At 42.4% G+C, this 16700-nt stretch overlaps 1 protein-coding gene across 1 annotated transcript; it reads left to right on the forward strand.

Moving 5' to 3' along the window:
- Positions 1–4144: 4144 nt before the first annotated feature.
- EIF2S2 (eukaryotic translation initiation factor 2 subunit beta) lies at positions 4145–15728 on the forward strand. Its single transcript, XM_075166280.1, has 9 exons — positions 4145–4330; positions 8978–9158; positions 10093–10196; positions 11226–11361; positions 11680–11780; positions 12216–12364; positions 13300–13356; positions 14410–14495; positions 15255–15728. Exons 1-9 carry the CDS (start codon positions 4316–4318, stop codon positions 15428–15430), a joined length of 1005 nt encoding a protein of 334 aa, XP_075022381.1. The 5' UTR covers positions 4145–4315; the 3' UTR covers positions 15431–15728.
- The last annotated feature ends 972 nt before the right edge of the window (positions 15729–16700 follow it).

Genomic DNA, 16700 nt, shown 5'->3' on the forward strand with positions numbered 1-16700 from the left:
GTCAGTGAGTTTAAGCCCAGCTGTTAACACCACTTATTCCACAGCAACCTTTAGACTAGACATTTTAAAAGAACTTACTTACTGAGAGCAGAATTCAGTGCTATGCATAGACTTAATAAAAACTGACTTACACAAAACTTAAAGCAAAATCTACTTTAAAACTCAATGCTCACATAAGCCTTAAATTGTGCCTAGAGTTACACCAACATCGTGGAAGAGTGAACTTCACTCTGTACAGAAACAGATGTTTGGCCATCACCTAACAGTGGCTAGAATGAAATTCTTCCTTTTGCTCCCTAGGAAATCATACAAACACAGCTAAGATCAAAACAGCCGTGCACGATTCTATAATCTCAATTTATGTGTGTAATAGCTACTTAAAACAGATGTCTGATGTCTTCAGTTTTTGGCACTGTATAAAAGTATGGCTTCAGCATCACAGGGAGCTCTAGAGCTCAGAATTCAGTAAGGCAAATTCACAAGGTCTTTTTCTGGAGGGCTGGGTAACACTCAGAGGGAAGACATACTCGCAGCCTCCACAAGCGTATTTCACATGATTGTGATTTTCATTGTGCCATCCAGAAAGGCTGACAGTTGGGGTTGTTCAGCCCAGAGAAGAGAAGGCTCCAGGGACACCTTATTGCGGCCTTTCAGTTCTTAAAGGGGGCTTATAAGAAAGATAGTGACAGACTTTTTAGCAGGGCCTGTTGTGACAGGACAAGGTGGAATGGTTTTAAATTAAAAGAGAGTAGGTTTAGACTAGATATAAGGAAGAAATTTTTTACGATGAGCATGGTGAAACCCTGGCCCAGGTTGCCCAGAGAGGTGGTAGATGCCCCATCCCTGGAAACACTCAAGGTCAGGTTGGACGGGGCTCTGAGCAACCTGATCTAGTTGAAGATGTCCCTGCCCATGGCAGGGGGTTGGGCTAGATGACCTTGAAAGGTCCCTTCCCACCCAAACTATTCTATGATTTTATGATCCCCCCAATTCAGGGTTGCATTTGAAGTTTATTAATCGCAGACTGTGATTGCTCATCACTTTCAGACTATGACTTGGGTAACTGCATAATACTTCCAGTGCACTCAATTTCTGAGCTTTAAGTATCTGAATTTTGGTTAGTGAAGTTAAAATTCTACTTGACATGCTGCATCATATGCCTCTTCCTTAATATGTCATGACAGTTGCTCATCAACAAAATAAGAAAAAAAAGAAAAAGAAACCTTTTTATCTGTGTGTTTCTGCAAACTCTTTAACCCAGACTGCGCTTTCTTTACCAAAACTCATGTAGGAATTTTTTCCCCAAGTATCAGATCAAAGACACTAGTTTGTTCTTGGCCAACTGTTGTAATTGGTAACAACTAATTAACAACTAATGTAGCAGCACTCTTAAGTTTCTGGAACTTATTTAATTCACAAGGAAAGCAAAGAAGAAAATACAACAGGAAAGTCCTGCATCTGGGACAGTCTGTCAGCAGAGGACGGGAAAAAATCAATATAAGGTGATCTCCCAGGCCTGCCTTTGATGTTGCAGTGTCTGCAGCCAAGAGCTTCAAAGACAGTGTTTTGGTTTCTATCTGAAGATCACGATGTAACTCCAGCATAGCTCTTCTAGCGGCTCCCACTAGCTTTTCCTCTGACATGTTCCAAATGTATTATGTATGTGCACAACATTATGTTATGTATTATTCATTAGGCAGCCCAGCTGGAGGAAATCTCAGGATTTTTCATCACCAGATATCTCAGGGTATTTGTCACCAGTAATACTTGGTCCCCAAGTACTACTGACAAAGAAAATGGTGAATCTTATTCTAGAATGTACTAACAGATATGTTATGGATGAGACATTGGGGGGAATTACACTGCTCTATTTGGTACTGCCAAGGCATCCAGTGACAGTACTATGCCCAGTATTGGGCGCTGCAGTTAAGAAATACGTACATAAGTAAGTGAGGTGTAGAAGATAGCAATGAAAATGAGAAGAGAACAGAAAATTATGATCTCGTGAAAAAGGTTGGAGGGGCTGGATTTGCATCTTTTGAAAAAGAAGACTGCGGGGGGCAAGACAAGAAAGGGCACAGCGATATTCCAAAGGCCTGCGGGTTGTCACACAGAGAACAGTGGACTTCTGTGGCCTCAGGGGACACCGCAACAGGCATTGGATTAAGTCACAGCAAGGAAGATGAAGAAATTTGTCAGGCACTCGAACAGGCTGCAGAGAGAATCTCTGTCCATGGTGGTTTTTACGAACAGCTTAGACAAACGTAATTGGGCGTGCTATAAAAATATAGTTATCCTGTCACCGGACAGGAGGCTGGTCCAGGTGAGCTCCGGGGAGTGAGGTGGGTGTTGGGCTGTGGCTGGGCCAGTGCAGGCACAGTCACCAGCAATCCCTGCGCTCTGGCTTCATGCCAGTGAGAAGTGTTTCAGGGTGAACCGTCTAGTATGACAGGGATGTTGAAGCAAACGCTTGCAGCAAAAGAAGGAAGAAGAATTTGGTGGGAGACCGTCTTCAGTGCTACAGCCGCAGCGTGTGTCTGCTCAGCTTACCAACAGCATTAAATAACAGCTGCCTGCAGTCCCTGAAAACCCATGGTATCCCTGTGACATAATGGCAAGGGACAAAGACACAAATGCTGCAAATACCAAGAGAAATGTGGTGGTATTGAAGCAAGAAAGGAAAGCAATCTTTTGAAGTTGGGTTTCAGAGGTTTAACCAAAAAATATTTTAGTTGTACTGGGAAAAGCTAAAACTGGTCCTGTCTCCAAACTGATGGCTTTGCATACAGATATGCTGGGTCTCCTCATTTTCAACTGAGGCAAGCAAGAAGGTAGATGAAAGGAAGACCAAGGACAGACAGGTTGCAGGTGATTAAAAAGTTAAATGATATAGTGTGCATAATCTCCCGCTAGTGTAAAAAGAATAGTACAGGTTTACATCACATTATGGGAAGTTATGGGACTCCAAGAATGCGAACAGTCTGGAAACAGTAAAATGTAAAACACCGTGTAACAACGTTTGGGTTGATGGCTGTCTGCTTTAACACCAAATCTTGCATGAAATGGATGACCTTTTAATTTCAAAGAGTTGGTTGGGAGGCAGAATTTTAACATACTTCGTGGTACGTAATTCTGTTGTGTATTAGTACCATATTCTTTTATTAGCTAGTATTACGGAAATGGAATGAGGAAAAAGGACTAAAGGATTGGAGCATCTAACATACGAGAAGCCGAGAGAGCCCTGACTGTTAAACCCATAAAAGAGAAGGCTCAGGGGGACCTTATCAGTGTGCATACAGAGGGGGTAAACAAGACAGAGCCAGACTCTTCTGGGTGACAGGACAAGGGGCAGCAGGCACAGGTTGAAGTACAGGAAATTCTACTTAACCATAGAAAAAACGTTTTTATTGTGAAGATGGTGGAACGGGTTGCCCAGAGAGGTTGTGGTGTCCCCATCCTTGGAGATATTCAAAACCCAGCAGGACGAGGTCCTGAGCAACCTGTTCTAGCTGACTCTGCATAGGCAAGCAGGTTGGACCAGACACTCCAGAAGTCCTTTGCTACACCAAGGACTCTACGATTCTGGCCGAGGAAGGAGGGTCTGCTTTTTCAATGATGGACAAAGCGGTACTGCATTTCTCCCTTACTTTGATCAGTGCAACCCCCCACTTCTCTCCCTCCCCTGTGCCTCTGCCCTGACATTTTCTGATACATATTCCGCCTATTCCCTTCATGCTTTTGCATGCAATAAACCTGGGAAACAAATGCTGCTTCTTCTGGGCCCAATAAACCCCGGGAAGAGGCGCACACACCCTGAGTTCCTGGGGGTCCTCCCGCCGTTCCCCTCCCTCACGCCAGCAGCAACGGCCGCGGCGGCCGCTGCCTGACTCCTCCACAGGCCCTTCCACAGGGGAACGAGCCCGGACGGAGGTGCCTGCTGGGTTAGCTCGGGGATGCCGAGGGGGAGACAGCTGCGCCCGTCAGATGCCACCCCGCTTGACGGCCCCGCTGCCCCGGCGGCGGGGAGAAGCCGGGAGGGGCCTCACGGCTCCCGCCCGCCACCGCCTCACGGCTCCCGCCCACGGCCCCGCGGCGCAGGCGCAGCTCCGGAAACGACAACTCCCGCGAGGCGCCGCGGCGGGGCGCGCATGCGCGGGGCGGCTGCGCAGGCGCGGGGGAGCGCGGCGCGGCGCTGCGGGGGAGGGGAGCGCTGATGCAAGAGGCGAGCGCGGCGGTCGCGGGCAACGGCTGACCGCGTCCCTGAGCGCCCGCCGCTCCGCTCGCCTCCCGCTCCGCTCCGCGCCCGGCCGCAGCCATGTCGGGCGACGAGGTGAGACCCGGCGGCCGCCGCCCTCGGGGGAGCCGGGCTCGAGGCCTGCGCCGCGGCCGAGGCCGCCGCCATGTGGGAGACCGGGCCTGAGGCCTGCGCCGGGCAGCGAGCGCGGCCGCCGCCCTGAGGCAGAGCCGGCGCCTCGGTGCTCGGGCGGGCGGCGGCGCGCGGGTCCCGCGGCCCCGCTGGGCGGCACCGGGCGCTGCCCCGCTCACCGCCGCCCCTGAGCAGGGGGGCCGCGGCCGCCTCTCGGTGCGCGGGGCGGAGGCCGGGCCGGGTGGGGGGCTGGAGCCTTCCCGGCCCCTGCGCGCCGCGGAGTGCCGCCTGGCCCGCAGCCGTGGTCTGGCTCCGCGCATCGTGGGAAGGCCTAAAACTCGCCGGGAGCTCCCCGAGTTCTGCCGGCGCCCGCCTCTGGCAGAGGGAGGGCCGGGGAGGAAGGCAGATTTCCCCGCCACCCCTTCTCCATCGTCTTTCGTGCTCTTCTAGCGGTATTTAGCGTTTAGCCAGTATGCTACCACTCTCTCTTTCTGGAGCCTTACTGTCTTGTCTTTTAACCCCGAGAGCTAAATATCTACATCTTAACAAATGATAACTTCGGGTTTTCCGGATCCCGTGGTGTTGGCTTAGGCACACTTCCAGGGCAGTAGATACTTCTGTCTCAGAGAAGTTTTTCGAGCGTTGGAGATGCCACGTGTTGGCACCTTGACTAACCTCATTTCAGTTACTCTCATGGGGAAAAGGAAAGCTTTACATGTATGAGGTTATAAGCACCCTGATGGATGCCTGTATAGCTTGTGGGAAACTGCACTGGCTGAATCCGTGAGGTAGCTGCTTTCAGTATCTTCTTTCTGGTAGTGTTTAAAATACCAGTGTGACTTGTTTTCTTCTGAGCAAAGTGGTCATTCTAGCCGTGGAGACAAGCAAGTCATAATTTGTCCTACGTAATAAAGGAGAACTAGTGTAATTATTTTAATGGTAGCTAAGACTGACTTATTCAGCTACTTTAACATCTAGAATGAATGTACTGCATTTTTATGCCTAATTAGAACTGCAGTTCTAATGTCTAGGTTGTACTCTAGTTGCAGAAGTCAGGACCCAGGAATCCTTGCATCAGATGCTTTCTGTCTCAGGTGATCATAGGACCGTACAGCGCTTCATCTGGAGTTCCCAGTTTGGATTTAGTTTGAGTATCAGTTAAATTATTTTCCTGCCTAATGCGTTTGTTCTGACATTGAGGTGATATCAGGAATATCTAGTGTAGTAAAGTTACATCTCTGGATTGCTGTATGTAGCAGACTGACAGAGAATAAAATTGGTAGCAGATACCACAGTTGAACTGTCACTGTTAGATCTGGCTAGTGTACATGTGAGAGCGAGTGAGCGCATATGCCTTCCAGAACTTCTGTATATCTGGTTGTTAGGAGCCAAATAGTTTGTTACTGACGTTAAGTTGATGAAACTTTTTAAAGCCAATGATCCTATAAAGTTGAGGAGGGTGAAGACGCATGAGGACAAATTTGCACCTTAAACTGGTATAGATGTTACAAAACTTTGTTCTGTTGCATTGGACTGTAGCTTAAAATTTTCGGAGCTGTATACAAAATGAAACTCCTTTGTAGAAACACCTGCTGTCTGAGTGCTGCCCAGAAGTGTGGCACAGCAGAGGCAACACGGGCCCTATTTGCAAGGGGAAGCAGTCTATTAACATCTATTTGCTTTATTAAAAATCCTACTATATATATAATCCTACTAGATACCTAAAAGTTCTTCCGGCCCTGTAGTTTTATGAAGCTTCAGGAAATAATATTAGAGAATGCTGCGTTTTGAGCAACCAGAGGGTTTAGGTGCAGATTGGTCTTAATAATTTTGCACGCTGTCGTAGACATCAACTCAGTGTAGTGTAGGGATACCTGAACTGACTATCGGTGCAGAGTTGCTATCTGCTTTGTAGACATGCCTGTGTTTATTCAGACTAATGAAATGGGATTAATTTGTGACCTCTGTTGCCGCTGTCACAGCGGTTTAGAGTAATGTTGTCTTCTGTCTTGAGAGTTGCGTTTGGATTATGAAGCTTTGATTTCCCGCCCCCCCCACTTCTTTCACTTGCTCATTTTCTGTAAGTTGGGATTTTGACTGTGTCGGCATTTGAAATAAGGAGTAGATGGAGCTGGATGTGAGAAAGAACTGTGTGGTCTATAGAAGAGAAAACCCCATATGGGAATTTGGCATAGGAGAGAAGAAATGGGATGGAAATTTGTAACCATTTCTACACAGGAAAAGCATAGGGTTTGGTGTATTTGGGCTGGAGGCTCCAGTCCCTTCAGTAGAGGGCCTGCAACTTTGTGGAGTTTTTCAGTGCTTAAATGGTGTCATAACGCTTCAGCTAATCAAACATACTGAATAGAGAAAAGGAATGAAGAAATTTCTGAACTGTCTAGCTCAGAAAGGCAAAACACAGAATAGCTGGTTATTAGGCTGGTTAGTTTATATCATGATTTGTTGAAGCATCCGTGACCTAAGACTCCTGCTTAGTTTTTGTTGAAGCTCTTGATGAACAAAATATTTCAGGCATAGACCGCCTTCTCAGGTTGTGGAACTCTTATATTAGTTTCCTGAGAGCAGTTAGCATGTTATGACTAGGTCTTTGGTTTGCAGAAGCTTGGCTTGACCTGACTGGATGGAATGGACCTTCAGAGCAGTGCTCTGTTCAAGGCCAGCTAGATTGTTTTTTAAGCATTAAATCTTCTGCGTCCAGAAGTTGTCATTGTGTGTGTGCTACTACTGAAGACACATTCTGTCTCTTGTAGACGCAAGATATGCTTTATGGTGGTTCAGGATGAAAAACATCTTTTCTTTCACAAAGAGAAGAGTGATTTGGGGCGGGTGGGCTGGTTCCTTCTCAGAAATCATTACACCCAATCTAAGCATAATTTTATGTTTGCTTAATCATGTGAGAAGATATAAAACTCTTCAGAGCCTTGCGAAGCTGCTTTATTGAAATGAGTCATGATCTCGAAAATGGTGTTCATGTGCTTGTTCCCAAAGCTGTGGACTCTTGCCTGTGCAGGCAGCTTTCCTTCTGTTTCCGCAGACTGTGGAGGTTTCAAGAGGAAGCCAGCAGACAGTGCAACCGGTTGTGCACATTCTTTGATTACTGTGCATGATTCATACATGTGTCAACTAAGCATTAGAGGGAAGCCCTCTGACTGAACTTTTTTGAAAATCATTCTAGCGCAGTGTGTACAACTAAAGACACACTTCAGCTTTGAGTTTCAGTGTCTCGTATATGTGGACACTTTTGTGAAGCTGTGCTTCAAACACCCATATACGCAGTTTACTGCCTTTCAGTAGAGCCTTTATGAAACATGTAAGTTCCAGAAAATCAGAAAGGTATCACAACAATATCATGTGTAGGGAAATGAGAAGTGCAAGGAAAAGATTGCTTCGTGGGGGGAGGGAAACCCCCAAACTTGCAGGGTGTAATGAAACAAGAAGTTGGAGAACTGCTCCTTTGATGAAGTGGTGGTATTTTCATGAGTGAGGGTATTCATGATGCTAAATTTTAAATGTCTGTGTCTCTTCAATTACTAGATAAGAAAAACTGGAGGAAGAGTCTTACTGTGTGTCTAAAATTGTTTGATGTATTAAGTATATACTATGGTGTGAAAATACGGCCAGATATATGTAACAAAACTGACCACTGACCACTAGCTATGATGTCAAATTTGCATCTTAAGTGAAAATAGTAAGAGGCATTCTTTTGTTGGAAAACTGAAGAGCTGGTGTGTTAATTATCTCAGGTCTGCAGATGATGAATAGGTTAAAAGTGAGTCTTGGGGTTAGTGCCTTCTTCACAGTCAGACTAGGTGAATTAAGCTTCTTCGCTGACTAAAGAACTCATTAGCAGCTTTTAATCACTTGGTGTCTGAGCTTCATTTTCTCACCTGTGGGGGCGGAAAGGATGAGACCTTTGCTACTTGTGTTGAGAACGTTGAGAGCTGGTACAGGTCTTGCTGTGTCAGCAGTCCCTTCTAGGTTTCTCCCTAGTCCAAAGCATTCTTGTTAAGAGAGTTGTTGGTAAATCTTGCCTTTTAATAAATCTGGAAATTAATGTGTCTCACAAGTGGAGGTACAAAGTGTAACTGACATGTAATCAGGCTCTGTGGTATAGGTGTGCTTAAATTTTTTCTGATGCTAAGTGGTTCACTGATTGCTTCGCATAGTCTTACTTCAAAATCTGAGGCCATAATGATAATAAAATGGAGAAGCAGCTGGTAGCTAGTCTGTCAGAGATTCACAGCTTTAATATATTTTCAGCTGAACTGATACATAGATGGCAGGAAACTTGGACTATCATAGGAAAAGTAGCAGAAGCTCTAAACTGTCAAGCAGTCTTCTCTTGTAATTGGTCACATCATATATGCCTTGGGACAAGATCTGTGTCGTTTTTAAAGCAGCCTGTGGAATCACTGTTTTAGGTCAGCTAACTTGTATTATATTGTTACAGATCTAAAAAATTCCTAGTTGAGATTGAAGCCAAGGAACAGTTTGGGTAACAGAAGGAATGTTGAGAGAAACTTAAAAGGTGTTATAAATATTAAATGGTAGCTGATTATTATGCTGCTAAGGAACTCTTGACTTTTACAGATGATTTTCGATCCCACTATGAGCAAGAAGAAGAAGAAGAAGAAGAAGCCCTTTATGTTGGATGAGGAAGGAGGGGATACACAAGCAGAAGAGACTCAGCAATCGGAAACAAAAGAAGTTGAACCAGAGCCAACAGAAGACAAAGATATTGAAGCAGATGAAGAAGACAGCAGGAAGAAAGGTAAAGTGAATTCATGTAGATAAACTCTCAAAGGTAGTCCTTCTGTATTTTGAGACTACAAGCCCCATTTCAAGAATTTGGCATCACAGTGTATAATGCTGGGACCCTAGTTTTTTTAGAGGCTTGTGAGTAATATTCTGCTGCCTATTTGGAGGGCATATTTCCCTCCTGTTTGAAATCACATTCACAGACATCTAGCAAGCTACCAGTGGCTTTTGTAAATTCCACTTTACTGACTCAAACAGAGGGGTTTTGTGTGAGACAATGAAAAGAGAATCCCTAAAATAGTTAGCATGAAGTTTTAAATCTTCCACATGCAGCTGTTGCAGTAATTCCACAATTATGGCTGTTTTTCATTTGAACAATTAAGCAATAGTGTGAATAACAGAAATATGGTTAAAAGAGTTTCTAGTTTTTGGAAACTGTGAATGTGATAACTAGAGTGTTCTTTGGAATCGTTCAGGAAGTAAGCTTGCAATTGTGTATATAACCTTGCTTTTTAAATTAAGTCTAATGTCATTTCAAGATGACCTGATTCAGGGAATACTGTTAACTTAAATCCAGTTTGTTGATAAAATTGGCTCCTGCAGTAGACCAAAGAAACTATACCTTCCTCCTACAGTTTTCAATTTTTTCAGGCATCTCTACTTATAATGACAAAAGTGGCTAGTTTCTCTTGTACAGCAGAAAGAAAGATTAAGCACTTGAAAAATAAGAAAATGCAGTGAGGAGTTGCAGAAAGTGTAAAATAGTACTGAGGTATTTGGGGGTAGAGGGGAATGACCTCTTTAAAACCTGAAGGATCTCTGTAGGGGCTACAGGTCATTGCTTATGTCTTACTGTAATGTTTCGAAGATTTGGATGTAAATTAGAAACCTTAATGTCTAAACTGTTTCTACAGTTATACTACTTTTGGCAATCCTTTGTTTTTTAGATGCAACAGATGACCTGGATGATTTAAACTTCTTCAATCAAAAGAAAAAGAAGAAAAAAACAAAAAAGATATTTGATATAGATGAAGCAGAAGAAGGTGTAAAGGTTTGTTTACATAACTAGGCCATCTTGTCTGTGGCGGGAAACTTTCTTGCTTTCATTTTCTCGGGATTGGCAGTGCAGGAGTTGTTTCGAGTCTGTCATTGTGTCTTAGTGCAGTTAATAATGAAACTTACGTTTCACTGTGTCTTTCATATATAGTAGGTTCTGCAGAACATGTTGCTCCTGCAGGGGTTTTTGCCCAGAAGTGAAAAAATCTTAAGTGATTTGCAGAATGAGCAAGTAATTCTGCAATCTGTAGTAAGGGTTGACTAGCATTAAGGTTAATTGTCTTTTGGGGTGAGAGAAGTAAATGGATGTCAGAAGCCACACACAGAATAGTCCTCTAAAGGCCAGCCCTTCAAATAAAGGGTATATATCTGCTAAGAAATGTGTTTTTACTCTGGTGTTTTCTTTAGAAATGATTGGCTACTGTTCTGTGTCCCAGAAGGTGTACGAGGTATTTTTACGCTTCTCAAGTTTTATTCCAAGTCGTGTTTTTGTATCACATGTCACTGTAACTGGCAAGCCCAGACAGCAAGAGGACAGAGATATGTTATGTTATGTGTAAACCTCTTCTTTGGATTCTGCCTTTTGGGGAAGAAAATATCCCTCTGATTTGTCCCAGACAGGTGAAATGCTTGCTCTGTGTTCTCTACATCTGCGGAATTGTGATAACAAACTGGACTGGCTGCTGGTAGCACAGCTTTGCCTTACCTTATTGTCTGGCATGTAGGGTGTTTTGTTCCCTTATGCCCTAAAATGGCTGATGCCTTTAGGCAAGTGTAGCGTGACCTTGTTCTTTACGAGCCAGAAGTTAGACGAGAAGGTAAAAATCTAGTCCTACTTCATGGTAGTTGTGCAGTGCTCTCTTCAACATACTTTAGTTCCATTCATATCTGCTATGTTTCATGATTGTGGTGGATATTACTAGAATTCATCTAGTATAGTATGCTACTAGTATTATTTCTAATGCTGTGCAATGGAGTTTTGTGTTTTAATACTGTAAACTATAGTCTTATTATTTATTTGTAGGACTTGAAAATTGAAGGAGATGTGCCAGAGGCAGTAGAACCTGAAGATGACCTTGATATCATGCTGGGCAATAAAAAGAAGAAAAAGAAGAATGTGAAGTTTCCAGATGAAGATGAGATAATGGAGAAGGATGAAGGTAAAAGTATAACCTAGCTCAATGAAATATTGAAAGTGAAATGTAGTTCATGTTGTAGGTGAGTTCTGTTCAAGTGCCTTTTGTTTCAAAATTAATTGTTACCTTTACCACTATATTATTTATCAGAAAAATGTTCTATAAAAGCACTGTATAAATTTGCCATAAGTGCTGGTGTCCCTTGTAGGCAGACAAACAGAGAAGACTTGTGTCCACATCTTAGTGGAATCTTCTTTGATGTACCTTCTAGAAATGGTGTAAGCGTCAGGTTAAAGAATGTTTCTTTTCTTCTTAATGAATCCCAAACAACTTTCTTGACAGCTTTTGAGGATGAAGATAGCAAAAAAGATGATGGAATTTCTTTTAGCCTTCAGTCAGGACCTGCGTGGGCAGGCTCAGAAAGGGACTACACATATGATGAGGTAACGTTCAAAAGACTTCTTAAAAATATTTTCCATGTTTATGTGCATCAGTAGAGCAGGGCCTTATGCTCATATGTCCTATTTCTAACTTAAAATTAAAGGACTTGTAGTCAGAAGCTCATGAACAGAAAAATAACAAAGCATATCTTTTATACAGTTAATTTTCATATAGGGCAATATTCGTGATACTTAAAACACCTCTGCAAATAGGCTGAGGTACATGCAGATTATGAAGTAAACCCTTGGGGAAACAGCTTTTATATTTTGCATTTATCAGAACATTTTTTTAAGTGTGTGTTCAAAAACATGTGGGGAAATGCTAATGGACAAAGTCTAATATTCATTGTGAATGCTGTTTCAAGTTTTTTTAGAAGTGATGTACTTCATTTGAGAAATGCAAGATATTCATGTTGATGCGAATCCCTTTTTTTGTAGTTGCTCAATAGAGTATTTAACATCATGCGGGAAAAAAATCCAGATATGGTAGCTGGAGAAAAACGAAAATTTGTCATGAAGCCTCCACAGGTTGTAAGAGTAGGGACCAAGAAAACATCTTTTGTCAACTTTACAGATATCTGCAAATTGTAAGTTTCCTCTTTAGATTTCCCAGGAATAGCAGGTGAATGCACTTTTCTGTGCTGTTGGCTGTTGTGTTGAATGCATGTTTTCTCACAAAAGACTATGGCAAACCATAGTAAACCAAGTAAACTGAAAGCTATTTCAATCATACTGCTCATTTCCTCTACATTTCTCTGTGAGAAGATATTTATGAAGATGATTTATCGAGATAATTTCTTACTTTATACTTAAATTATGAAAATGGTAGGCTTGCTACATGGGCCTTGTGGACAGAAACTAAACCTATTGCTTTTGTGAGTTCACTGGCTTCTATCAAGTCTGTAGTTGGGCCACCAGTGATATTTTATTTGCAAGTGTTGTGCAACAGGGTGGGGAAAGTTCCTTCTGATTTGAGCTGACTACAAATACTATTCTCTTAGTAAATGGTATGGAGTTCAGTAATTTTTTTCCACTGTTTTCTACAGTGCTTTCTATGTCTTAATTGTTTCTTGTGAAGGCAGTTCTATTCTTTCTGGGCACTTCTGGGAATGCATATATGGTTTGTTTCCTAAGTGTGCCAGAAAACAGTCCTGATGAAATCATACTGAGAATCTGGGTAGTATACTGAAATGAATTTTTAATGGTAGCTAGTAACGGAACTTTTTTTGGGGAATGGCAGGGGGATGGGAGAATAAGAATGGAAAATCTCAAATAGAAAACTTATTTGCAATAGTTACTGTAATTGTGAGCTTGGTTTGGGGGAGGATGATGGGGTTTTTTGTGGACTGTTCAGCTTGCTTGTGTTTTCAGTCATTGTCTGCCTATGCTCTTTGGTGCAGACCCTCTGGCACTGCCCCCTTTTAAACTTGGTAATTTAAGATCGTTTTAGCCTGCCAGTCCTGTATAAATATCAAATTTCTCTGAAGGGGGAAGGTTAAACATATCCTTGCTTTATTTTTAGATTACATCGTCAGCCAAAACATCTCCTGGCATTTTTGTTGGCAGAATTGGGTACAAGGTAAGGCTACTGGGCTGTGATGTGCTTATGCATGTAGGAAGCAATGGCAACATAGTTGACGTTGTCTGATCAAAAATAAAATTCTTGGGTTTAGGTCTGTGTATATATGCTTGAACTTCAGGCTTTCCTTCCCTGCGCATAGATGCTGTGCTGGGTGATCGAAGAGATACCATCGTAGGGAATAGGTACAGAGGCAAACTATAAGTCCCAGTGAACAGCCTGGATAGGGGTTTGAGTTCCCTATTTGGGACCTTTCTCAAAGATGCTCTGATAGCAGAGCTGTTTGTCACAATCAGTGAGGATGGCTCTGTGGCTCGTATCAACCTAAGATAGGTGATAGGTAGATAGCTGGGGAAGAGAGAATGCCTGACTGCCTAATGACAAGTCTTGTGGGCCTGTAGCTAGTTATTCTGTCTAATGCTGCAGTTAAATCCACCTGTCGTAGCATAAAACCAGTGTTGATTTTATATGCCTCTTATCGAAGATCTCGTGCTGAGGTGTTGTACTTTCTGGTTGTCTATTCACTTCTCTGTTGTATACTACAGTGTTGTTATATGTAGACATAGGAATCAAGGAGTCTAACTGCAACACGTATATAACAAATGCCCAATTGAATGGGCTTTGGAGTCTCTTCAGCTTCAGATGACTTAAAAACTTAGAAACCATAATGTGAAAAAACATTCAATTTACTACATCAGACTGGCTAGAAGAGGATCTTATTAGTCATATTACACCTTACTAGGGAGTTGTCTTGGTCACTTCCGTGAGATAAGCAGGTGTTAATTCTCAATTCCGTAAAGTTGTTCTGGTTGGGTAGCTTAACTATGAGGCTGATCTCTGCTGGAGTTTGCTTTTACTGCAATGAGGGTTATGCTTGGGCAGAACTTCCTCTAGGTTTTTAAGTGCCTTCAGAATTTTGCATTTTTTTCCACAAAGTAATTCTGGCTTACTTTTATCTTGAAGAATGCATCATCACCTTGCTTCATGTTTCTGACTTGTTTTAATGCTTGATGTCTTCTGCAAATCAAATAATTAATCTTTCTTTTAAATTAGTGGCTCAATAGATGGTAATAACCAACTTGTAATCAAAGGAAGATTCCAGCAAAAACAGATAGAAAATGTCTTGAGAAGATATATCAGTAAGTATAACTCCCTTTTCCAGTATAGATTTCTCCCAGACCCCTTTTGATGACCAGTGGCCCATGTATGCCCCCATGTGTGTGCATGCTGTGGAGATTCTGATCTAAGAAGCTACAACTTTGCTGCAGCTTTATAATGAAATAATGCAAATACAGGTGGTTCTGCCATGGTTATAATAAGCACATGGGTCGTACTCTGTCCTGGCACTAAAACACACCAAGGAAAAGAGTAAGAGCATTTGAGAGTGGCTTGTTTTCATCTGACTTTCAGTTCTTGGCTTTGACGAGGACTATGGAAAATAACAGTAATTGTTAATTTTAAAGTCTGTTGTACACATAAATAAACAAATACAGTGTGCGTGTCACTGACTGCTGGTCAGAGGACTCACAGATTATATGTAACAAAAAATACTGCTTTAATACTATGTCTATACAAGAGTTGCTGACATCTGGGAATGCTGATTCAGCAGAGGAAGTTATGGAATGCCAGTGGGAAGTCTTAACTGTTGTTATTATTTTTAAAACACCAGTGTCAGTGCATAATGTACCATATGAAACCTAGTCTTTATTAACCTGGGAACTAGGGGGGATTTTTAGGTTGCCTCAACCTCTGTGGTTTTCCTAGTAAGCTACTTCTAAGTTAGTAGCTGCATTTGAACAGCCTTTCAAGACAATTGTTAAACTAAAGGCTGAAGAAGTGGTGACTTGTCTGCTGATAATGCATCATCTTTTAACTGCAACTTAATTCCTTTTCTGCAGAGGAGTATGTCACCTGTCATACGTGTCGGTCACCAGACACAATCCTACAGAAGGACACCAGATTATATTTCTTGCAGTGTGAGACCTGCCACTCTCGCTGCTCCGTCGCCAGCATCAAAACTGGTTTCCAGGCTGTCACAGGCAAGAGAGCACAGCTCCGTGCCAAAGCTAACTAGTTTGCTAATCAACACTGGATTTTGCAAAGTGTTCTGGGGAGATATGACTGGACAGGTTTACAATCTGAATGGATTTACCATTGTATTAAAACAAGATTGTAAAAACTACAAGAAATTTGGCTTTTGATTGATTGGTCTGTGAAATCCTTGCAAGATGCAGATCCTCAAGCTGTTCACATACATTTGCTCATTGGATATATTTTACCAACTGTAAGGAACGTGATGGGAAAGGAGGTGCTTTTTAATCCGTTCAGACTTCTGTAAAACACAAGATAAATTAAAGATACTATAACAGTGAGTGTCTTCGATTTGGATTTTTCCTTCAGTTTCCTCTTTAAACAGCTCGTGGGAATGGTTGGCGTGTTGTTCTGGCAGATCATGTCACTGAACTATGTCCCGGACCCAGAATAAAGTTTAAGATAAAGGTTATTTTATTTTTACATAACAAGCTTATTTTTAGTTAAGCTATCATTAAACAGAGAAACCAGTCACAAAAAGTCACAGGGACGATATAGCAACATGAGAACTGCTCATGCTTTTATAGCCACATTAATATGGGAATGCATTTTGCACAGAAAGTGACATCAGGACATGTTGATGCTGCTTAATTAGGCAGAATGTAGCTCTGAGATAGTTCAGACATATTGATGCTGAATCATAACATAGAATTGATAAACTGTACTGTAAGCTTTCATAGTGTCATAGTACTAAATTTTGCAATTTCTAATAGAGAAATGTTTATATTTCTTAAGTCCTGCACTCTTCACCACTTTAAAAAGAATCTAAATAAATGCAGCAAAAAAAAGAGAAAAAAAGGATCTAGGTAACATCATTATATGATGGCTGCAACGCGCTGTCTTATATGAATCTTGAATTTACAGAAGATACTGCCAAGTAGTCCGAGTTCCAAATTAACACATGCTTCTTGATCATAACGTGCACTTCTCTCTGCTAGCAATCAGTATCAGTAATCTCGAGGGGACATGCATAGTGCTGTCCTAACTAGTTTTTCTAGTGCAGTAGAAATTTTGTTACAGCTGCCAAATACAAAGATGCAAACGGGGAGTGAAGTCCCTCTTGAGACCCCCCCTTAAGGGGGGACAGTTTTCATTTAATCGCCAAAATGGCACAGGGTCAGAATAAGGTGTAGTAGCTCAGGACCCCGGGGCACCCATCCCTGCAGGTAAGCAGAGTAGCCTCCTCCCCAGAGAAAATGGTGGTCATTCTGAATGCAATTCATCAAATATCAGAAACTGAAGGGTTTCTACCA

The sequence above is a fragment of the Calonectris borealis genome, chromosome 17 (assembly GCF_964195595.1).
Source record: "Calonectris borealis chromosome 17, bCalBor7.hap1.2, whole genome shotgun sequence".
Classification (NCBI taxonomy): Eukaryota; Metazoa; Chordata; class Aves; order Procellariiformes; family Procellariidae; genus Calonectris; species Calonectris borealis.

Bases quoted from the DNA above. Each gene is read 5' to 3' on its own strand.
- EIF2S2 (XM_075166280.1), top strand. The intron at 10,197-11,225 runs GTTTGTTTACAT...ATTTATTTGTAG, and splicing joins AAGCAGAAGAAGGTGTAAAG to GACTTGAAAATTGAAGGAGA. The intron at 11,362-11,679 runs GTAAAAGTATAA...CTTTCTTGACAG, and splicing joins GATAATGGAGAAGGATGAAG to CTTTTGAGGATGAAGATAGC.